Raw genomic sequence first — 24,194 nt, 5'->3', positions numbered from 1 at the left:
TCCTTCTAGTCCCCGTCAGTACTCTAGCTGCAGCATTTTGAATTAACTGAAGGCTTTTTAGGGAACTTTTAGGACAACCTGATAATAATGAATTACAATAGTCCAGCCTAGAGGAAATAAATGCATGAATTAGTTTTTCGCATCACTCTGAGACAAGACCTTTCTGATTTTAGAGATATTGCGTAAATGCAAAAAAGCAGTCCTACATATTTGTTTAATATGCGCTTGAATGACATATCCTGATCAAAAATGACTCCAAGATTTCTCACAGTATTACTAGAGGTCAGGGTAATGCCATCCAGAGTAAGGATCTGGTTAGACACCATGTTTCTAAGATTTGTGGGGCCAAGTACAATAACTTCAGTTTTATCTGAGTTTAAAAGCAGGAAATTAGAGGTCATCCATGTCTTTATGTCTGTAAGACAATCCTGCAGTTTAGCTAATTGGTGTGTGTCCTCTGGCTTCATGGATAGATAAAGCTGGGTATCATCTGTGTAACAATGAAAATTTAAGCAATACCGTCTAATAATACTGCCTAAGGGAAGCATGTATAAAGTGAATAAAATTGGTCCTAGCACAGAACCTTGTGGAACTCCATAATTAACTTTAGTCTGTGAAGAAGATTCCCCATTTACATGAACAAATTGTAATCTATTAGACAAATATGATTCAAACCACCGCAGCGCAGTGCCTTTAATACCTATTAACATCACTTTAAGCAGATGGAATGAGTTCATCAACAAAATCACCTGGTGGAGTTGGTCGTTACAAAGAAAACCTGCACCCTCTTGGGCCTTTCTGGAATCAGTTTGACACCTATGCCCTAAAGAGACCTGGCTCCCAAGACATCTGGCGAGCATTTAAATTTTACAATTATACAATAAGACAGGAATCACCATGACCCTAAAGACTTTAAATATCTCATGACTCCATTATCTCTTCTCAGGAATTGTTCAATCTCAAAGGCCAAGGACCCAGAGACATGAATGTCACTGTTGAGAAAAGTGAATAGGTCTACACATTTGACACTTTTGTGAAATACCGCTATATTTGTGAGGGTTGAGTCCTTGAAGGCACTGAAAACATGGAAGAGGTGAAACCTATGGTGTACTAGATCTGCCTTGTTTGTCATGTATTGCTACTGAATAATCATGTGAGATCACATTACTGTCATTAACCGTAGATTCAGTTCTACGGTTAGAGTAACTAGTCTAGTCCATTGCTGTGTGATGAAACACTTGGAGATGACATTTAATCATGTCTGGAAATTCTCAATCACGTAGAAGCACCATAACCTTATAAAATCATTGCTTCCGTACAAAGCAAAATAATAAACTAGAAATGTACCCTTGATGTACTAACTCTGGCACTCTTTAACAGAGCTTGTTATCTGAATATTTTATTTGGCAGTTATGGTAAAACCATCCTTCCATTTTTACAGACTTCAGAATGGAGACACAGTACGTCTAAAACAGCTCTTTACACTGATATTGGACTGAAATCCCATCGGATCGACATAACGCATAAAATCTTGGCAATTATAGCTGCAATCCAAAAATCATAAAAGTGCTTCAACACAGGAGGTGCACTGCTCTACAAACCTGAGTCTGGACCTTTTCAGAGACCACCACAAATTAAAATACATATTTATTTCAGTTTCTTTCACAATATCAGATTTTCAGTGGGTTGAAGGTTTACATACAGTAGTTTAGTGCCTGTTTAAACAGCATGGAGTATTCTAGAAACCAATAGAAGCATCTGTTTGAATAAGTGATGTAATTCAGAGTTAATTTGGGCACATCTAGCTGCATTTAATGGCTAAGCTGAAGAGCCATTGTCTTCTTACATTTAAGAGCATGAGAGGAGGAAAAAACAAAAGAATCAAATCAGATCCCCTATCAGTCAGGTTCCTCGAGTCAGGAGCCAAAAGATACAGTTGTATGCAAACGTTTTGGCACCCCTGATAATTTTCATGATTTTCCTTTATAAATCATTGGTTGTCTGGATCAGAAATTTCAGTTAAATATATGTATCATATCATCACCGTCCTAAAATAGTGGCCTAAGTCATGTTTTCATGTTTTTGAGAAAACACAAAGGAAAACACAAGAGCTTCAGTGGCTGAGTAGAGTTTCTTTTTCCTGAAGCAGTCACCATTTTGAAAAGCTTCTAAAATTGCCTAAGTCACATACTCTTTTGACTTAGGCAAAATAATACAGCCTAAGTCACACGCTTGAGATAGACCACTATACAACTGGGGTGGAATTGCATGATCTCCTCAACTGAAGATTTAAGCGATTTTACCACAGGTGGCCAGCATCATAGAGAGATGATTTAGGCAAAAAAAAAAAAAAATTACTTTTGGAAAAAATGACTTAGGCCATTATTTTAGGAAGGTGACGATATAGCAGATGAACACACTGATATTTGAGAAGTGAAATGACGTTTCTAGTATTTACAGAAAGTATGCAAGAATTATTTCAACAAAATTAAGCAGGTGCATAAATGTGGGCACCCTTGTCATTTTTTTGATTTGAATACATTTAAGCACTAATTACTGGAACACAAAATTGGTTTGGTAAGCTCAATGACCCTTGACCTCCTTACACAGGTGAACCCAATCATGGAAAAGGGTATTTAAGGTGGCCATTTGCAAATGTTTCTCCTCTTTACATTTCTTCTAATGGGTGGCAACATGGGAGCATCTAAACAACTCTCAAATGACCAGAAAACAAAGATGGTTCAACATCATGGTTTAGGGGAAGGATACAACAACCTATCTCAGAGATTTCAGCTGTCAGTTTTGACTGTGAGGAACATAGAGGAAATGAAAGACCGCAGGCACAATACTAGTTAAGGCCCGAAGTGGCAGGCCAAGAAAAGTCTCAGATAAGATGAAGCGAAGGATGGTGAGAACAGTCATAGTCAACCCACAGACCTGCTCCAAAGACCTACAACATGATCTTGCTGCAGATAGCATCTCTGTGCATCGTTCAACTATACAATGCACTTTGCACAAAGAGATGCTGTATGATCCTGCAATGCAGAGGAAGCCTTTTCTGCATACACGCCACAAACAGAGTCACTTGAGGTATGCTAAAGCACATTTGGACAAGCCACCGTCATTTTGGAATAAGGTGCTGTGGACTGATGAAGCTAAAACTGAGTTATTTGGACATAACAAGGGGCGGTATGCATGGTGGAAAAAGAACACAGCATTCCAAGAAAAACACTTGCTACCTACAGTAATATTTGGAGGTGATTCCATCATGCTGTGTGGCTGTGTGGCCAGTGCAGGTTCATGGAATCTTGTTAAAGTTGAGGGTCACATGGATTCCAGCCAATGTCAGCAGATTCTTGAGAACAATGTTCATGAATCAGTGACAAAGTTGAAGTTGCACCGGGGCTAGATCATTCAACAAGACAACGACCCTAAACACTGCTCAAAATCTACTAAGGCATCCATGCAGAGGAACAAGTACAAGACCTGAGTATTTTTGAAAATCTGTGGTGTGATTTTAAGTGGGCTGTCCATGCTCAGAAACCAACAAACCTGAGATGTTTTGTAAAGAAGAATGGTCCAAAATATACTCAACAAAAATATAAACGCAACACTTTTGGTTTTGCTCCCATTTTGTATGAGACAAACTCAAAGATCTAAAACTTTTTCCACATACACAATATCACCATTTCCCTCAAATATTGTTCACAAACCAGTCGAAATCTGTGATAGTGAGCACTTCTCCTTCGCTGAGATAATCCATCCCACCTCACAGGTGTGCCATATCAAGATGCTGATTAGACACCATGATTAGTGCACAGGTGTGCCTTAGACTGCCCACAATAAAAGGCCACTCTGAAAGGTGCAGTTTGTTTTATTGGGGGGGATACCAGTCAGTATCTGGTGTGACCACCATTTGCCTCATGCAGTGCAACACATCTCCTTCGCATCATCCGTGAAGAGAACACCTCTCCAACGTGCCAAATGCCAGCGAATGTGAGCATTTGCCCACTCAAGTCGGTTACGACGACGAACTGGAGTCAGGTCGAGACCCCGATGAGGATGACGAGCATGCAGATGAGCTTCCCTGAGACGGTTTCTGACAGTTTGTGCAGACATTCTTGGTTATGCAACCAATTGTTTCAGCAGCTGTCCGAGTGGCTGGTCTCAGACGATCTTGGAGGTGAACATGCTGGATGTGGAGGTCCTGGGCTGGTGTGGTTACACGTGGTCTGCGGTTGTGAGGCTGGTTGGATGTACTGCCAAATTCTCTGAAACGCCTTTGGAGACGGCTTATGGTAGAGAAATGAACATTCAATACACGAGCAACAGCTCTGGTTGACATTCCTGCTGTCAGCATGCCAATTGCACGCTCCCTCAAATCTTGCGACATCTGTGGCATTGTGCTGTGTGATAAAACTGCACCTTTCAGAGTGGCCTTTTATTGGGGCAGTCTAAGGCACACCTGTGCACTAATCATGGTGTCTAATCAGCATCTTGATATGGCACACCTGTGAGGTGGGATGGATTATCTCAGCAAAGGAGAAGTGCTCACTATCACAGATTTAGACTGGTTTTTGAACAATATTTGAGGGAAATGGTGATATTGTGTATGTGGAAAAGTTTTAGATCTTTGAGTTCATCTCATACAAAATGGGAGCAAAACCAAAAGTGTTGCATTTATATTTTTGTTGAGTGTACCTTCAATCAGAATCCAGACTCTCATTGGAACCTATAGGAAGCGTTTAGAGGCTGTTATTTCTGCAAAAGGAGGCTCTACTAAATATTGATGTATTTTTTCTGTTGGGGTGCCCAAATTTATGCACCTGCCTAATTTTGTTTAAAGAATTGTTGCAGCCTTTCTATAAATCCTATAAACTTCATTTCACTTCTCAAATATCACTGTGTTTGTCTGCTATATGATATATTTAATTGAAATTGCTGATCCAAATATCCAATGATTTCTAAAGGAAAATCAAGGAAATCATGAGGGGTGCCCAAACTTTTACATATAACTGTACAAGGTATAGAAGATATCAGTGCAACTCTGCAGCCAGTTATACAAATATTTAAGACCTTTGGGACCATACAGACTTTACATCTTTGAAGGAGAACCTCAAAATTAACACCCAGGGATGTATGAAAGGATCAACAGAACCCAAGGATCACAACTAAGGTACTGATGAAGAACAGGAAGGCATCAGATAGAAATGTGACATCATCTGTCTTTAAGAGAGTGCTCCATTGCATTAACCTAAAAGGCTACTGACCAAAGAGTAAATCGCTACTCCAACATTAACATAAAAAGGCTCTGCCTTTGTTCTGGTCAGGTCAGGGAGCATGTGCTAGTGCCATGCACTGTAGCATCCACTACACTATGGAATCACTTGGTACTGGATGGAAACCACCCAGGCAGACAAACAGTCCATCCCCAACTCTTGAACGTAACCATCTATCTGCCATAGCCAGGTGAAATGTGGGAGTCCATTTGACCTTTTCAAGTTGCTGGGGTCCTCAACACTGCATTTTGGATTGTGACCACAGAAACTCACTACATGATCAAAATGCCATAGCTGACATTCCCTAACAATGTAAGTGATACTTCTCATAAGTCATAGTCGTTCCAGCAGTTCCCAAGATGCCCCAAAGAGACCTAGTACCAAAGACATCCAGTCATCACCTTAGGTCACTAGCTATGTGTCCAAATCTCATAACCATACTGTAATTCATGAAGCCCCAGCATCCTAAAGAATTGGCCCTTGACTCTCCTGCAAATGTATCAGCATCTCCAAACACCTCCGTCCAGCAGCTTCATGGCTCCATAAGGTCTTCCTGGGTGAGCTTTGATCTCAAAAACTAAGAACACAAAGATATGAATGTTGCTGCCAAGATAAGTGAATGTCTGTACAAGTTTAACACTTTCATCACACATAGACAGAGTTCTCCTGGCCAAGTACAGGATGTCATTGAAATCTTGAATCTAAATCCTAATCCAGGACTACCACAAACCCAGACACTCCAATTCCTCACTCAGCTTCTCAAGTGCTACCATCAGTACATTCATTGAGTCAGTTTGATTACATTTATCCTGGTATACTTCATTTATCATCACTAGACCTGCCAAACTGACGGTAATTGGGGTATTTTTATATTTAAATATCTTGGATAAAATTCTAAGAATCAAAGAGTCAAAGATCAGGATGATGACAAAAATTCCTAAATTAGCATGTATTTAATGGGCGGTATGAAACTAGAACTTGAGATAATTGAATATCTCCACTGAATATTATAGTGTGTGTGACATCAGGGCTAAAGGCGTGGGTCTACTTTGGATCTGTTTGTAGTACGAGTCCACCAATGATTTTCCACATATTTCACTAATCCGCTGCCAACATTATTGTCTGACTGTGGAGGAAGCTGAATGCCTCAGGCTGGCTGGCTGGCTACCTGCCTGGCTGCCTTTTCTGATTAGCCAGCTCTGACTGGCCGTGTATCCATCTGACTTTTTGATTTAGTGAACTGGCTACCTGTGTGTCTGACTGGCAGCACCATTGATTACCTGTGCTCTTTATCGATCATCTCAAGCCATTATACAGCAGTAGGAAAGCCACCTCACCTAATAATCACCAGTTAAATCTCCATGTCAGGAATGCTTTACACACATTGATCCACATATATTTGGCTATTGAAGAAGCTTCACAGCTGATTACTGTGTCAAACAAATAATGGACTTTAATTTACACTGCATGAAGAGTGTAGGCGCTATGACATTTTCTGTGTGTGCTCCCTCATTTATAACAGGTTAAAACTAAAAGAAATGTTGTTTCTTCAGATAATGAGGTAGAAAATAACAGAGGTGGGTAACCCTGGCTTCTGTGAGTAAACGTCCTGTTATGTATTGCTTCTACATGTGCACCTAAAACAGGTCATTTTCACTTATTAGCTCAGCTACCTGCTTGAAGAGTTGAAGTAATTAGAATCAGCCAGTTTAGTGGGGAAATGGACCAAACATGTTATACAATTTTTACTTTTACTAACTGAAGCCAGGACCTCTGGAAAATAAAGACTTTTGACCAATAAATAATGGCCTCTTCCAGTCTCCATGCTCACAAAGCATTCTTAACATGAGGAAGAACATGTCCTACATAGGCCCAGTGGTGTCTGTGCATATCGCCAGTTACAGTAGCATGACTCCCCCTGGATGGAAGGCCAGTCCGACTGGGTGGGACCTCTCCAGGTAAGGCTGGTACCCATTTACAGTTGGGTGAACTGGAACAATACAGATGAAGTGTTTTCTCGAACTCAAAGACAGGTAGCATGACCGGGTATTGAAAGCAGGTTAACATGTTGTTATCCTAACTCCTAATTCCAATGATCTGCATACTCTAGAGCAGTGCTTCCCGTTACTGGTCCTTGCGGCCCAGCGTACTGCACATTTTCTATTTGTGCCAGATCTACCCATACCAGATCAGCTCCGTCATGTTTTTTTCAGCAAATCAAGTGCTGGCTGAACAATGGAACACACGTGGTGAAGGTGAAGCTCATTATATACAGGTAGAGCAGGGAGAAAGACGTCCACATCTTCAGAGCAGTGGTTCAATTCCAGGGTCAGCTGACTGAGGCTATCTGTCTATGTCATCCTTGTCCATTTTGCTGTAAATGGGAGGAAAAGGACCTTTAGTTGTGAAGGTCCTTTGCCACTGAATCACCTGCTCTGTTATTTTATTTTAGGTTGAGTGAGCTTTGATACTGAGATCTGGTATTGAGCTTCAACTGGTTCCTGATTGGTCAGAACCAATATAAAAGTAAGCGGCAGGACAAAGGCTTCTATTGATACTTTGCTCTGTATTATATTCCATGCTTTCAATGTAAGTCATTTTAGCAATGTATTTGACATTTCTGGCATGTCTCACATGCTACAACCCCTGGCAAAAATTATGGAATCACTGGCCTCGGATGATGTTCATTCAGTTGTTTAATTTTGTAGAAAAAAAAGCAGATCACAGACATGACACAAAACTAAAGTCATTTCAAATGGCAACTTTCTGGCTTTAAGAAACACTATAAGAAATCAAGAAAAAAAGATTGTGGCAGTCAGTAACAGTTACTTTTTTGGACCAAGCAGAGGAAAAAATATGGAATCACTCAATTCTGAGGAATAAATTATGGAATCACCCTGTAAATTTTCATCCCCCAAACTAACACCTGCATCAAATCAGATCTGCTCATTGACATTGACCCTATGTGTCTTTTTGCAAGGAATGTTTTCACAGTTTTTGCTCTATGGCAAGATGCATTATCATCTTGAAAAATGATTTCATCATCCCCAAACATCCTTTCAATTGATGGGATAAGAAAAGTGTCCAAAATATCAACGTAAACTTGTGCATTTATTGATGATGTAATGACAGCCATCTCCCCAGTGCCTTTACCTGACATGCAGCCCCATATCATCAATGACTGTGGAAATTTACATGTTCTCTTCAGGCAGTCATCTTTATAAATGTCATTGGAACGGCACCAAACAAAAGTTCCAGCATCATCATCTTGCCCAATGCAGATTCGAGATTCATCACTGAATATGACTTTCATCCAGTCATCCACAGTCCACGATTGCTTTTCCTTAGCCCATTGTAACCTTGTTTTTTTCTGTTTAGGTGTTAATGATGGCTTTTGTTTAGCTTTTCTGTATGTAAATCCCATTTCCTTTAGGCGGTTTCTTACAGTTCGGTCACAGACGTTGACTCCAGTTTCCTCCCATTCGTTCCTCATTTGTTTTGTTGTGCATTTTTCGATTTTTGAGACATATTGCTTTAAGTTTTCTGTCTTGACGCTTTGATGTCTTCCTTGGTCTACCAGTATGTTTGCCTTTAACAACCTTCCCATGTTGTTTGTATTTGGTCCAGAGTTTAGACACAGCTGACTGTGAACAACCAACATCTTTTGCAACATTGCATGATGATTTACCCTCTTTTAAGAGTTTGATAATCCTCTCCTTTGTTTCAATTGACATCTCTCGTGTTGGAGCCATGATTCATGTCAGTCCACTTGGTGCAACAGCTCTCCAAGGTGTGATCACTCCTTTTTAGATGCAGACTAACGAGCAGATCTGATATGATGCAGGTGTTAGTTTGGGGGATGAAAATTTACAGGGTGATTCCATAATTTTTTCCTCAGAATTGAGTGATTCCATATTTTTTTCCTCTGCTTGGTCTAAAAAAGTAACCGTTACTGACTGCCACAATCTTTTTTTCTTGATTTCCTATAGTGTTTCTTAAAGCCAGAAAGTTGCCATTTGAAATGACTTTAGTTTTGTGTCATGCCTGTGATCTGCTGTTTTTCTACAAAATTAAACAACTGAATGAACATCCTCCAAGGCTGGTGATTCCATAATTTTTGCCAGGGGTTGTATACAGCCCAGTGTCACATTTTTTTTTTTCCCGTCCTCCCGTCATGAAATGATTTAAATTTTCGTGATTTTTTTTTTATCTCATTATTACTAACCCTACTCCTTCCCCCAACCCTAACCATAACAACTGCACTTTTAATTACGTGCAGCCATCATGGAATGAATTAGAATGAATTCGTGCTGCCACGATGAAAATGTTGCACTTTTTGTGACAATATGACGAATCAATAGATTAATGTACGAGGTCTATTAGAAAAGAAACCGACCTTTTTATTTTTTTCAAAAACTATATGGATTTGAATCACGTGCGATTACATCAGACAAGCTTGAACCCTCGTGCGCATGCGTGAGTTTTTTCACGCCTGTCGGTTGCGTCATTCGCCTGTGGGCAGGCTTTGAGTGAGCACTGGTCCACCCCTCCCGTCGGAATTCCTTTGTCTGAGAACTTCCTGAGAGACTGGCGCTTTGCTTGATCAAAATTTTTTCAGAAACTGTAAGGCACATCCAAGTGGACACCATTCGAGAAATTCAGACGGTTTTCGGTAAAAATTTTAACGGCTGATGAGAGATTAAGGAGTGTCCCTGGATGGGACCCCAGTCAAAAGCAGGTTACTTCCCCAGGCGAGGCTCATACCTATTTACAGCTGTGTTGACAGTTAGTAGAAACTTGGACATTGCGTGAACAGCTGGGAATGTGATGCAATCTGTGTTGTAGCAGCGTTGTTGATTACACTGTGTTTAATATGATTTTATGTGTTTTTTTTAATGATTTTATTATGTGTTTTTTGTTTTACTATTTTAGGAATTTGACTGTACTATCTGGCAGGGGGACTGACAATGGAAATCAGCCTATGGCTGCAATTGTGTACATTTACATTTTTATTTTTATTTCTTTTAAAAAGAAAATGTTCATTAATGTATGTTGTCCCTCTTAACAAATAAAATTGAAACTGAAATTGATAATTCAGGTGATGTGTCTTGTTCAAAGCCAAAGACACAGTCAGGTATACTGGTATTAACACTGATACAGATAAAATCCCGAAGATTCATCCCTAATGGTGTTTAAGGATTTGTTTTATAGTGGTTAATACCCACGCCCCCAAATCAGAAGGTCACTGATTCAAGGCTCACTGTTTCTCCTTGTACATCTGCTGAATCAACATTTGGTTCTGTATCAGATCCACTTTGGCAATGCTGAACAAAAACAGAAAGAGTTAAAAGAAATAAGAAGCTAGTTTTGTGTGTACACTATAATATTTGGGACCTTCCTGTAAACAAGCGCTGACACTTTTGCTTGTTATCCTTGAGACCATTTTGATAAATAAATAAAATCAAACAGTCTGCTGACTTGTCATTGAAATAATGGGAGAATAGTACACCTGGCTGTCAGCAACCTTCAGTCCAATTACTGGTCAGCCTTTAAAAATTGGGGGGCCAGACACAGAAAGTCACTGTGCACGTGATCCAGGTGTAGTCACCTTCAAATAGAAGCTGACAGTTTGGACTGTGAGTTGGTGATTTACTCTCAGCTCTAACACGCTGTGACACGCAGAATAACAACACTCAAATACGAATGGACAAATTGCTGCAGCTGTTTTTAGCACAATGTAGAGATGGATGGAGCTTGTGCACTGACACTATGTGCAGGAATGCTTCGTTTTACATTTGCAGTCATAAATGGCAATAACAGCCCCGGATGTTACAGTGAGTGGAGACATGATCAGGAAATGTGGTGTCCATAAATGGACAGGCCTAAAATGCAAAGCAACATGATGAGCCCATAAACCAGGGTGGCCTGTTTCTCCTGAATGGCGTGCACGGGTAGTAAACCGCTGTTTATCACGCATTCGAACGCAATGCTTGCCGTATTGTGCACCGTGCGCTTTGTGCGTAAATCTCATGGAATGCAGTGACACTACAGTGGCTGCAGGATGGAGGGGGGGGGGGGGGGGGGGGGGGGGGGGGGGGAACACATGCCTTTGTGAGGACAGCTGTAGGGTGCAGGAACCTACAGTCAAGGTGTTTCTTCTTGGGTCCGCTGACTTCGTGCGTCGTGGCCTTGCACACGGCTTTGCTGATAGCAGAACCGGTCATGCTGTGCTGAGCGGCGGCGATCCGGTCCGTCAGAGTCTGTCCCGACATGTTACGCAGGAGCAGGAGGAGGACGAGGAGGCAGGCGGGGTGATGTGGGACCCGGGGAGGACGATCGAAATGTCTTCAGCGGCAGGGAGGGTAGTGTGCCCTCTGCGAGGATCGGCCGTCTGAGGAGCAGCGGGAGGCGCGGGAGGACGGCGGCGTGCGCGGATCCAGTGGGAGAATTCATGCGGCGGCCACATAAAACATGAGACGGTCACATCCGGAGAAGCGTTTCATGATGAGAGGCGGCGATATAAAAGAAAAAAAAGACCCAAAAAAAAGGGTTTTCGGGAGATAATAAAAGCGGATGAATAAGACAAGTGCGAATCCCTGAAAGAGCAAATAAGGAGCAAATCCAAACACTACCGCTGATCGTAATCAAATCTATGCGGCATTCCCTGTGACTTAAGCCTCATTTGTCGAAAACGATTAAAAAAAATAACATAGTCCTCTTTTGGAGATCTCTTCTGCTCCTCCAGGGCTTCGAGCGCAGACACCTCTGTCATCCACAGGAGGAGCCTCCGCCGCCTGGATTCGATCCGACTCCTAATCTCACAAAAAGGGTGGGTGTCTGTGTTGAGGTTCCCGATAGGCTAATTCCCTTCCTTTTTTTTTTTTTTTTTTTCTGTCAAATTTGTGCGTAAAATGGCAGTACATGAATCAGGTGACTGTGAAGGAGGGCGATTGGGCCACTTCTCGGGTCCGGGGAGGGCGTCTTAAAGCAGAAGGCTGCTGCTGCTGCATCACTTCCAGTGATGGATGTGCAAACTGGACTTGAGTACCTTCTGTCCAGACAAATGTCTGCACACACCTGAAGAGGAACGAACACACTGTCACGTCTGCATACAGGTCATCGCTCTGATCACACAGTCTGATTTGATGCTGCTGTTATTGCCTGATATTATTATTATTATCGTTATTATTATGTAGATCCAAGTGACAGAAATGAGGTTCCTCCATAGGTTGTTCAGGGCTTACAGTTCACATATCCAGGAGGAACTCGGAGTAGAGCCACTGCTCTTTCCCCACCGAAAGCAGCCAGCTGAGGTGGTTTGGGCACCTGGCGATGCTGCCCCCTGGTTGTCTCCCTACAGATTGCTGGCTTGTGAATGCCTTTGGATTTCTCAGGAGGACTTTTAGGAACTGGCCAAGGACAGGAAAGTGATGACTGGCCTTCATCGGACTGACAGGTAGATGGTTATGAGCCACAGCCTGCTGTGGATCAATGCAGAGACTCGAGGACTTACCGACTGTCGGTTGATTTGTGATGATCCCACGTACAATATCTGACCTTGCACATGTAATACTATCTAAAATAGGATGTGTACATTTCTACATATTACATATTATTTACCAAAAAAGAGAAAGATAATGGTGCAGAATAAATATTAATTAACCCATTGTATAAATAAACAATAACTGCTGTAAACACCTGATGATTACCAAATCTTCACCTTATGCCTGTACATCATGAGAATCATATCCTTCCACTTCATTTTAAATTGGTTTATGTTTGTACACTGCTTTACTCCCACCTTCATATTGTTCCATAATTTCATTCCGCATAATAAGAAACAAAATGTCTCTGAGTCGTGTGAACCACGTGCTTTGAAATTGAATTTTCCTCTTAACTTATAGTCCCCCTCTTGATAACTGAACAATGTTTGAATATTTCCTGGTAAATGGTTATTTTGGCTTTATTTGTGTTGTTGGGACCTTCCTGGAAACAAGCACTGACACTTTTTCTTGTTATCCTTGAGACCATTTTGATAAATCATTTTAATAATTTTAATTGTTCAAAAAATGTAACTTATGATTATACTACAGATTATTAAAGTACCCTAATTATTGAAATTATTATTACTATTGTTAATAATATTATTATTCTAACTAGAAATACTTTATCTGGTCTTATTGATCAAATTTTTATTACCTCTGTTATCAGTCAATATTTCTTTGAAAAAAATTAATAAAATAATATTATAAACAGCCCATTTTATATATATCAAACCGAGGTCTACCTATCGGTATCCCACTGTACAAGCTGTTCCATGAAAAAGTAAGTCCTGTAGTATTGTATCAGAAATATAGAACTCAGTTGTCCAAAATAGGCTAAATGTACATTGTCTTCTGTTTGAAAGACAACCAAACATAAAAAAAATTAAGGTTTCAACAAGAATCAAACACACATTGTCTGAGTCCTAAGTGGTACTTGATGTCCTCTGTTCTGTGTACTAGGAAGTGTGTGCCGCCACCTCAATATTCATGTTTTCCTGAAAGACAGAATAGAAACACATAATGTACAGTACTCATACAGTACTTATACTGTTTGACTTTACTGCTGACGTGTTCACATAAATTCACTGTACTTTTCCGCTTGATTTGAATCTTGACAATGAAACTGGACTAAACTCTGACAATATGTTATAAATGTGGGTGCACTGAGTTAAGACTCATATTTATCTCTTTCCACTCTTGACTTTTTTGTTTATATTATTATAAAGTGACTCCTTGCAAATAAATGTGTCTTTTTTTCTAACTATTATTTACACTTTGTAGACTGGCTGACCATTTTTTGCATTCTGTTTTTATAGCAATACCTTAAAAATGAATGTCACACACACAAAAAAACCCTACAAGAACAGACTGAAAATGAGGAATAGGTCGTTACTGACAGGAACAAGACATTTATGATTACAGTTATAAAATTTTATTTAATGATGTTGTGTTTTATGTTTGTGTACTCTGGGCATGGTCTCTGTATCCAGAAATTGTAGAATTGTGCAGCCTGCAGGTAATCCCTTTGGTTTAGCTGCAACAAAAATGTCTTTTAAAGCTAAAAATCAAAAAGTAAGATTTTTGTTTCTAGTCTCTGTGGGAGTAACCCAGAGGTGCCTTCCATCGGCCTATTTTTGGTCTGTTCACCAAAAATTATGTGATTATGTGATTATTGATGATACGATGATGATATTGATGATACTCGTAGAATTAACTGGAAAGCTCATATTCAACATATTCAAAAGAAAACATCCAAACGTATTGCAGTATTAAATAAGGCAAAGCACATTCTTGATGGCAAATCACTACACACTCTGTATTGTGCATTGATTGCACCTTACTTGATGTACTGTGCTGAAGTCTGGGGCAATAACTACAAAACTACAGTGCAACCATTATTCATCCTTCTAAAAAGAGCATTAAGAATAATTCACAATGCAGGGTATCGCGATCATGCCAATCCATTGTTCATTAAAGCAAAGATATTAAAACTTTATGATTTCACTCTAGACTGTTCAATTGATGTATAAAGTGAAAAATAGACTGAACGGTCCCCCCTAAAAATCGGTCCGCCTTTTGCATTTGTGCATGCATCATTTGAGACCACAGCAGCACGTCTGAAATGGAGTCACTTCACCCAAAGCAATCAAATGGATTAATGGGATTATTAACCATCAGATGATAAAGGTAACACCTCTTAAATCATTCTAAAGTCAGTTTTAAGCAGAAACGAGTTCGTTTTACACAGAAACTCCATGAAATTCCGTGACGTTTCGAAATGACCGATGCGCAGTGAATGCATCAGCTAGCAGTTCGTTTAGCCACGGTGCTCTGATCACTTCCGTCGCCTTTTATGATGAAATAATGCTGAATTTATCTGGAAATGGGTGTTGTACAAAAGCTTCAGATATCTGTCGCTGAGATAGATGATGACTGGTGTGCAGTTTGAAGCAGAAACAAGGTGTTAATCCGTGAACCGCGTCATCGGGGGGACAGATTTTTAGGGTGACCGTTTCAGTTGGCGACACCGGGGGTAGAAAATGGGCACTTTTCGAGACAGGGAACTGTCAGAGTTGTTCAGAGTTGGACCTGAAAAGAACAACTACTCACACAGAAATGATCACGCAAGAGACACTGAATTGCTTTGTCCTGTACAGGAGAGGACCAACGAGAAGCTCCTTCAGAAAGAACAAAGTCCCGCCCATTTGCCTCTCCTTTTTATTGAATATCGTTACATACAGCATATAGGGGTGACAATATCACAAAACAATGGAAAGACACAAAGTCTGGTTTCACATTGATATGAAAACTGTTATGGCTTTTGAGCCCTCAGTCTCCTAAGCTTTCCATAACAATGTCCAGCCCTTGAACTGTGTTCCAGTTACAATGCTCTTCTTCAAGGCTGAACCATTAATCAAAAGTACACATCTGCGATTAGCCAAACATGACCCTAGCCAACCAGTCTGACATTCTGGCAAAACAATCTGCACATTGAATGGTCAAAGATCATCTGCTCACTTTTCTCGTTTGACAGTCTTAATGATCACTTGAACCATTCAGCGTATATGATTGCTTTTGACACTAAGTAATTATTTAAAAGAATAATGGTACATGAACTTTCACACATGCATATGTATATATGAAAAATAGAGAACAGAATCAAAGACATGATTACAGAGAGTACATCAAAGTGAAGACATTAATATTTGATAATACATATATTGACAATATAGAGAAAAACCCTGTCATTCTTCCCCCCTGTTTATCGAATTTAATATCTACACGCCTAACATTATCATTGTAGAAATATCAAAAACTTACAAACAGTGTACTTAACCACCAGTTTTCCCTGTCGGGACGGGGTGACATAATTCAGTCTCCGATAGCAATAACGCAACATAGTAATGGTCCAGCAATAAGCCATCAACTGTGGTGGAAATCATCCGCTGAGCCATTGATCAAGCAAGAGGAATCATACAACAATCATAACACGTAGTAAGTCAATTCATTGTTTTCCATCAGATACATACCCGTAGAACACCATTTCTTTGTCAATCAAACAGTCTTCAATTAAATCATGTCATTGAGTTTCAAAATCTTTGATTAATAAACAGTGGATTGGTATGATCCCGATAACCTGCATTATGAATTATTCTTAATCCTCTTTCGTTTTTTTTTTTTTTTCTGTCTCTAAGGTTGAATAATGGTTGTACTGCAGTGTTGTAGTTATTGCCCTATACTTCAGCACCATAAGTCAAGTAAGGCGCAATCAGTGTGCAACACAGAGTATGTAGTGCTTTCTCTTGACTATGTTGGATATGTGCTGTCTAGTTGATCCTGACATCGATGTCCACTCCTAACGACTTGTTCTCTCTGACAGGTTCTACATTTACTCCCTGTATGTTTAACTGTATTTGTTCATCCTTTTTATAGTTTCCAAATAACATTATTTTAGTTTTTTAGACCAACTTAGTGACAGTTTGTTCATATCGAATTGAACCAACTCTTCAACTGTATCATCTTCGATCCCAGATCATCAAATAATCGTTACTAATTATCTCCTGAACAAAATAAGTTTGTATCATCTGCAAATTCGCTCTAAACAGATCTGAGACTTTACATAAATCATTGATATACAATATGCATAACTTATAACTTTGGTGCCTACACAGAACCCTGAGGAACTCCACAAACGACACAAACTCTATGTGTTTATTAATCATAATTAATCATTAAGCATCATTAAGCAGGTTGCATTGTACAATAATCTGTTATTGCAAAGTTTTTCTGCTGTTTTTGAGAAGGCACATGCAAATAGTTAGTAAAGATGCTTGTCACCAAATTTGAATAAATGTATCACTTCTTTCTGGTCTGAATTGTAACGTGGTTCATATATTTTTTCATACCACCACACAGTAAATGCCACAATCACAGCAATAATTGTCAAAATCATCATCAGGGTGCGTAATTTGCAGCCTGCTCTGGCAGCAAAGCTCTCCATAGCTAAAACAGTATTTTGAACAACCTGTTGCTATGCCTCTCTCACTCCCCCTGTCATGAGGTTTTCTCTTTTTTTTTCCCTAGGGACAGAGAGAGAGACAACGGTTCTGGTCTTGAAGATGTCTTCTTTCTTTGGTGACAGTTCAAAAGGTTCAATTTGTCTGGGCTTAGGGGCTGAAGGTGACAGTTCACAGTCTCAGTTCTGTTCAGTAAGGGACTGAGGGAATCTGGAACTCTTTTTATGTTAGTTCCCTTCAGCTGTAGTGCATAAATCTGTACTGTCATCAGTATGTGTAAAGCATGTTGCAAGTGGAATTAAAATAATGTGTCATGTACTCTGTCCTGTGCCCTGTTCTTGACATTTTCTTTAAACACAGGTGCACAGGAATAGAACAGGATTGTCTCCCATTCTCAAAGATGCAGTTTCGTCTGCTTCTTTTCTCCTGGTCTGGTCACGTCAGTGCTCTTATTTCAAGCTTGTAGTACGTCTGCTTCTTATCCTGGTTCAAGTTGACAGGCCTTCCCTTGGTCACAACTGGTTACTCATCTGCTTCGGGACCCTGGCACCTGCTTCAACCTCTGGTCTTTGTCTTTGTTCACTCCTGGTCACTCTCTGTCTCTGTTGTGACGCGCTTCCAGCCGTTACTGGGCCTATAGGTCATCAGCCGTCACTGTTACACGTCGCTCCCCTTGTCTTGTTCGGGATCTTTCAGGTATCTTTGTCTTTTACAGTGGGATAGATGCACCCAAGATGACCTTTCTGCAATTTTTACGGCAGTGGGGGTGGTTAGCAGCACTTGGAATGGACCTTCCCACCTTGGAGATGACCAGTTCTTCCTCTTAATAGTCTTTATCAGCACCCAGTCACCAATCTGGATCTGACCCTCAGGGTCCTGCACAGAAACAGGAGCGTCTGGTATCGTGTTAGAATGTATAACATTCTTATGGGACAATACTCGTCTCATGTAATCAACTAATTCCTCCTCCTCACTATCAGGCCCAGCTATCTTCTGTAAATCTGGTATTCTGTAGGGCCTGCCATACAAAATTTCAAATGGCGTAAGGCCAGTCTCTGAGCTGGGTGTTATATGCATGTACAGTTTCACTAAATCTAAACAATAAACCCAGTTTTTTCCTGTTTCCTCCATACATTTTCTGAGCTTACTTTAAATTGTCCCATTTGTTCTTTCCACTAAACCTGCACTTTGAGGATGGTAAGCACAATGTGTTTTTGCATTTATTTTCAAATGTTCTGTCAAATGTTGGGTGATCTTATTTACAAAATGAGTGCCATTATCACTGTACATTGTTTCGGGTAGTCCATATCTTGGAATTATGTCTCTACAAAGTATCTTCGCCACTGTTAGAGCATCTGGATGTCTAACAGGGAACACCTCTACCCATTTGCTATATGCTTCAATCAATACTAGGCAATATTTTTTTCCCTTCACATTGGTTCATTCAATAAAATCCATTTGAAACGGGTATTGAGGTGTTGGAAATTTCCCTCGTTTTGGTCTCTCATTACCCTGTGAATTGTGCTTCGCACAGATTAAACATGCTCCGCAGTAATGCTTTGCATATGCCTGAAATCCAAATGTCACAAAATGATAATTAACCAGTCCAACCATTTCAAAATTGATTGACTGGATGAATGATAAGCATTGATTAACATCGATTAATACGTGCAGGCCGATCTTAATATGACAATTCAGTTCCTGACAATGACCCAATACTCCAATTGGATCAATACACCGCCTTACCATGTAGGCATACGGGCAAATTTGACCCCAGCATAGTACCCCAGTGCCATCCCCCCATGTCCTAGTGAGTCAGAGCGTCACAGAGACAAGGTGGAGTAATTGTGACTGGGCCTGCCTTAGGTTGTCCCAGGGTTTAAGATGGGATCTTACCCGTCATGGGCTCGCAGCCTTCCATACTGGGCAGGGGTTCCAAGGGGTGGGGGAACACCCATTAAGAGGTGTCATGTCAAAACAGTTTTAATTGCACAGAACATTAAACATACAGGATCATTGAAAGTGAATTCAAGTATCTTTTAGCAATTTATCCCAGAATAGATTATTCTATTCTATTAATCCCAGAGTGGATCTGTTGGATTAATCAATGCTTAAACACCAACAATAAATAGAATAAAAATCATGACAGAATCGGATACACAAACAATACTTGGTTTGCATTAACTATGGGTCAGAATGGACAATAATAAAGTGAAAAGTTGTCCAACAATCTCTATCCTTTAAAGCCTAACTTAATCTGCATGTATCAAAAAATAATTAATAAGCATTTCATTGGTCATCAATGCTTTATGAAAGCCTGCGGCTTCTTGTTTGATTTGCAGCAGGGGTTAGTTGCATTACTTAAGAGTTCACATCAGTTCAATCAAAACACAGGATGTTCAAAATATTGCGTTCTCATTATTTGTTGCTTCTACATTGCTGTCAATTCATCCTCGCCAACATTAATGTGTCTAACAGGAGCTCTACATGTTACAATAATCAGCCCAGTTTTACTGTTCACACACTGTACGACCTTCTGCTCTGCTCTTCGGCCAGAGTGATAAATTACACTTTGTTCCCAAAACAAATCACGCTTCAAGAAATAGAACACTGAATGTATTTGGTAACGTCAATGCAATGTAATACAAAACAACAATAAAGCTGGAATTGATTACACCAAATAAACATCTCTCTAAGTGTAACAGTAACAAACACTTTTAAAACACTAGTATCAATTACATGTAAAACCCCTGTATTTCATGTGTTAAAGCACAACAAAACATTGCTGCAGTGTTTCTCAAATCCTCCCTCAAGTTGTGGGGGTGTGGAGCGGTGGGGAGAGGAGCAGGAGGAGGAGGAGGGAAGTGAGCATTTAGAGCTTCCCTCAGCAGCTGTGTGTACACGCTCCTCTTCCAACACCCCAGACCAAGAACAGAATACCACAACTGCTACAACAAACAAGCAAAATAACCCAATTCTTCTTAAATAAAAACCCCAAAAAACGTCCACAGGTCCAAAGAAGACCTGTGTTACATTACACACAACATATTATACACACATGTAGACCCGTAGACCTCAACGGAATTATTAAGTACATTGAACTGATAGGAGACTTTTTTTTTTCTTTCACCAACCTTCTGTCAGGTTGTTTGGGACCCGGAGGTCAAGAACCGGGTATGCAATCACAGTCTCACAATCAGTTTTTAATAATCCTCAGAGAATCTACCACAACCACTGCTCCCTTCTGTCTGTTATGTGCCATCATAAATTAGTGGATCAGTCAATCAAAATTTTTCAGTCTTTTAGCAGTATTTAATATGTATACTGTGGAACTGATTCATAGAAATGTTTTATAACCCAAAATCCTTATTGCCTAGATGAGCCTGTTTCCAGACGAGTTTATGAATACCCGCTGGAACTCATTGATTTAAGTGGTCAGTTCCACAGTAGCTCATTCATGATTACTGAGGCAAGATTAGCCAAATACTGCAATGTTCAATTGAAGCAGTCAATCTGAATTTTCTTCTCTTTTTTTTTCCCAGACAGAAAAGAATCACCTCACACAAATTTCAAACCAACAACACACAAAAAATATATCACACAACAATAAACCAATCATTAATGGAATATAATCTTGATCAGCTTTGCTTAAAATCTGTTAAGTAGACGAAACTAATCAACTTTTACACCTTATCCAGTGTACAAGAATCAACCATATTTTAACCACTTCATCCCAGTTACATGATCATTCAATATGGAAAGTAGGAAGATGATAGTATTTATTGTCTTTGAGTTATCATCAAACCAAGCTGAAAAGTTTTATTTCATCAACACATCTATTTAAGAATTCTCCCTCAAAAAACTCTATCTTTTACCCTGGACTCCAACTCACACTCATATACATGTACAAAATTGATTAATGTGCACTTATTTCTCAGTTTCTTAACTCCACACTTTAAAATGTTGGAGCGCCAACAACTGTGACCTTGACAGTTTTATCTAAAACAATTCACAATAATTACACACAATCTGTATATATAGCGACAACAGAACAAAAGTAAGGAATAAGTGACAACTATAATCTGCTAGAAAAAAAAAAGTTCTGCAACCTTATGTACATAAACAAAATTCATGTTGAAAACAGAGAACCCCTTATCTTTGCGAGTGTGTACATTCACGCGCAAAGTGTCCCTTCTTTCCACACTTCCAACATGTCAAATTTCTCTTTATCTCACACTCACAGGCTTTACCTCTATCCGCTCTGCAGCGCTGACCTTTGCCCTTTCCTACAAAATACACTTGTTTCTCACACATCATTATCACTGCTCCAGCAGGTTTAAGAACTGCTGTGTTTGGTACAAAAGCATGGTCTGGTGTATTTTTCACTCCACATCTCTCTTGCCTTTTTGTAAAATCACTGGTGTTCTCTTTTATGGTGTCAAACGACTTTGTTGTGGAATTTAACTGTAATTTTCCCGAGAAATTAACTGTCTCTCTCCACATTTTTAAGTGTTCAGGTGATGCTGGATCTTTTGTCTCCATGTACCTAACATCATTTGACTGTGTGTCATGTTGGCTGTGAGAACAACAGCGGTTACCCATTTTAGCTGTTCGTGGGGTTATCTCATAGGGAGATCTAAACGAACAGGCTGTTGTTCTTTTTTTTATTTTTCACTGTTTGGTCACCGATCAGGCTGAAAAGTGTCACCACTTCGACCTCTGAGAGGTGGGTGACCTTGCTTAAGGCTTCTTTCCAGACTCGTAGGCTCACAAACAGGTGTGGTGCATATAGAATGCTTACAACCTACTTCACAGACAGGGCTTCGTTTCTGCCAGTGGGTTAAAACTGGTGACAGGCCCCCGTGATTCAGTTGCGTACGTCCTCAGTCATAAAAACACACACATTCACACAAACACATTCACACCGCTGCGCTTCAGCTGTTATCATGTTTTAGCTCCGCTGTTATCACGCTTCTGCTCCAACCGGTTTTTATATCAGAATTGATATAATATATTTATATAATATATATCAGAATTTTACGGTTCGCCCACCAAAGGTTTCACCGACCTAATACTGTACAGTTTTTTACGCGCTGTTCCGGACATGAAAGTGGTCTTCGGTTGTCTCTTGCTTTATTAATTGCCAATTGTTACCGCTGCTGGATCTAGAGCCAACAGCCACATCAGGTGTCTGACACAGCGGGAATGCAGCGCGAGCACGCGGCTCCGTAACAGATGGTCTTTAACCACTGCGCCACCTGACTTTTCTCAGAGAGTAAAATTTAACGCTTTACAGCCAGGCCTTAGCCTGGCTGTAAAGTGTTAAATTTGTTTAAACCAGTGTTTAAACCAAGAGACGAACCAAGAAAGATATTATGGGGTTTTTTCCTCTGCGGTGGTCCCAGCCACACACGCACACGTGCACATAAAGAAAAACAGTCTCACCCGTGATCACACTCTGTCACCACTGCTGCAGTCCGTATGCCTTCACCCCGGTAAGTGTCGACCCATTAGGGAGGAGACCCGTCCCCCAGAAAGGGGTCTGCAGGAACTGGTTCCCGCTCTGTGGCCGCAGACTCCACGGGTGTTCTCCGTCACGGGCTGACGAGTTTCCAGTCTGTTGGCATCCGGCTCGAAGGACCAAGATGTCAGAGTTGTTCAGAGTTGGACCTGAAAAGAACAACTACTCACACAGAAATGATCACGCAAGAGACACTGAATTTCTTTGTCCTGTACAGGAGAGGACCAACGAGAAGCTCCTTCAGAAAGAACTGTCGTCCGTCCTAAAGGTCCCGCCCATTTGCCTCTCCTTTTTATTGACTATCGTTACATACAGCATATAGGAGTGACAATATCACAAAACAATGGAAAGACACAACGTCTCGTTTGACAGTCTTAATGATCATTTGAACCATTCAGCGTATATGATTGCTTTTGACACTAAGTAATTATTTAAAGGAATAATGGTACATGAACTTTCACACATGCATATACGTATATATGAAAAATAGAGAACAGAATCAAAGACATGATTACAGAGAGTACATCAAAGTGAAGACATTAATATTTGATAATACATATATTGACAATATTGAGAAAAACCCTGTCAGGAACAAATTAATTTTGTGATGGAGGCACAAAATGCACTGTGGCTTAGTGGTTAGCACTGGAAGGGTAGACACTAACGCTATGGTTATCGTTAGAGTTAGGAGAAGGGGAAGATTCTAAATAGCAAAATAAAAAAAAAAACCATGTCACAAAAATTGGGCACTTTTTGTGACAGGGGGCATGAGCTGGATTTCAACCACTGGTTTAGACCTGGAACAGCTAGAATGACGCTCATGTGGAGCGTGGGTTTCTATGTGTGTGACAAAAAAAAAAAAAACACTTGAATACACCCCTCGCTTAGAGTCCGAGCAGTCTATGGTCCAAGCCACCTAACCTGGGTTTGGGTGTTTATTAAATCATATTTTTGCTGACTGCACAGTGGTTCTCCTAACGTTTCACTTTGTCATGGACATTAAACTTTGTTTGCCTTTGTTTTCTCAGTAATCATACATTAAGTGGACCTAATGGTTGAAGCTACTGATAGCTACTAAGAGTGCTAACACCGTTAGCATACAACATTAAATCGGAGGAGAATTTCACTCAGCTCAAATATTGCAACAAAGACATCTTAGATGATTCATTAGGATGTTAGGACACCAAATTTACAGAACTTTATGACTTAAAATGTCTTAAACTAAGAAGTTAGAAAATAATAATAGTAATAATAATCGTAATAATAATAACAGTTGTCATGGAGGAAGAAGGTATCTGTAAAGACCAAATCCAGTGAAAAGTAATTCCATAGC

The 24,194-nt window shown here is 40.1% G+C and overlaps 1 protein-coding gene and 1 long non-coding RNA gene across 5 annotated transcripts in view; both read right to left on the bottom strand.

Moving 5' to 3' along the window:
• LOC117517161 (phosphatidylinositol-binding clathrin assembly protein-like) overlaps nucleotides 1-12,180 on the bottom strand; it is a 100,708-nt gene extending 88,528 nt beyond the window's left edge. For 3 of the 4 annotated variants that reach the window (XM_034178083.1, XM_034178084.1, XM_034178085.1), the window contains exon 1: nucleotides 11,422-11,551. In XM_034178083.1, coding sequence (XP_034033974.1) covers nucleotides 11,422-11,551 — 130 coding nt within the window. Of the gene's footprint in view, nucleotides 1-11,421 lie in introns of all 4 variants that reach the window. The other variant, XM_034178082.1, reaches the window with a different exon arrangement.
• Nucleotides 12,181-17,951: 5,771 nt separating this feature from the next.
• Nucleotides 17,952-23,083, bottom strand: LOC117517163. Its single transcript, XR_004562670.1, has 2 exons — nucleotides 22,786-23,083; nucleotides 17,952-18,216 (listed from the first exon to the last, which is right to left on the bottom strand). It is a non-coding gene; the product is annotated as an uncharacterized LOC117517163 (long non-coding RNA).
• Nucleotides 23,084-24,194: the final 1,111 nt, after the last annotated feature.

Source organism: Thalassophryne amazonica, chromosome 9 (assembly GCF_902500255.1).
Source record: "Thalassophryne amazonica chromosome 9, fThaAma1.1, whole genome shotgun sequence".
NCBI classification, from domain to species: Eukaryota; Metazoa; Chordata; class Actinopteri; order Batrachoidiformes; family Batrachoididae; genus Thalassophryne; species Thalassophryne amazonica.
Note: the sequence above shows the minus strand (reverse complement) of the source record. Positions and strands in the feature narration are given on the sequence as shown.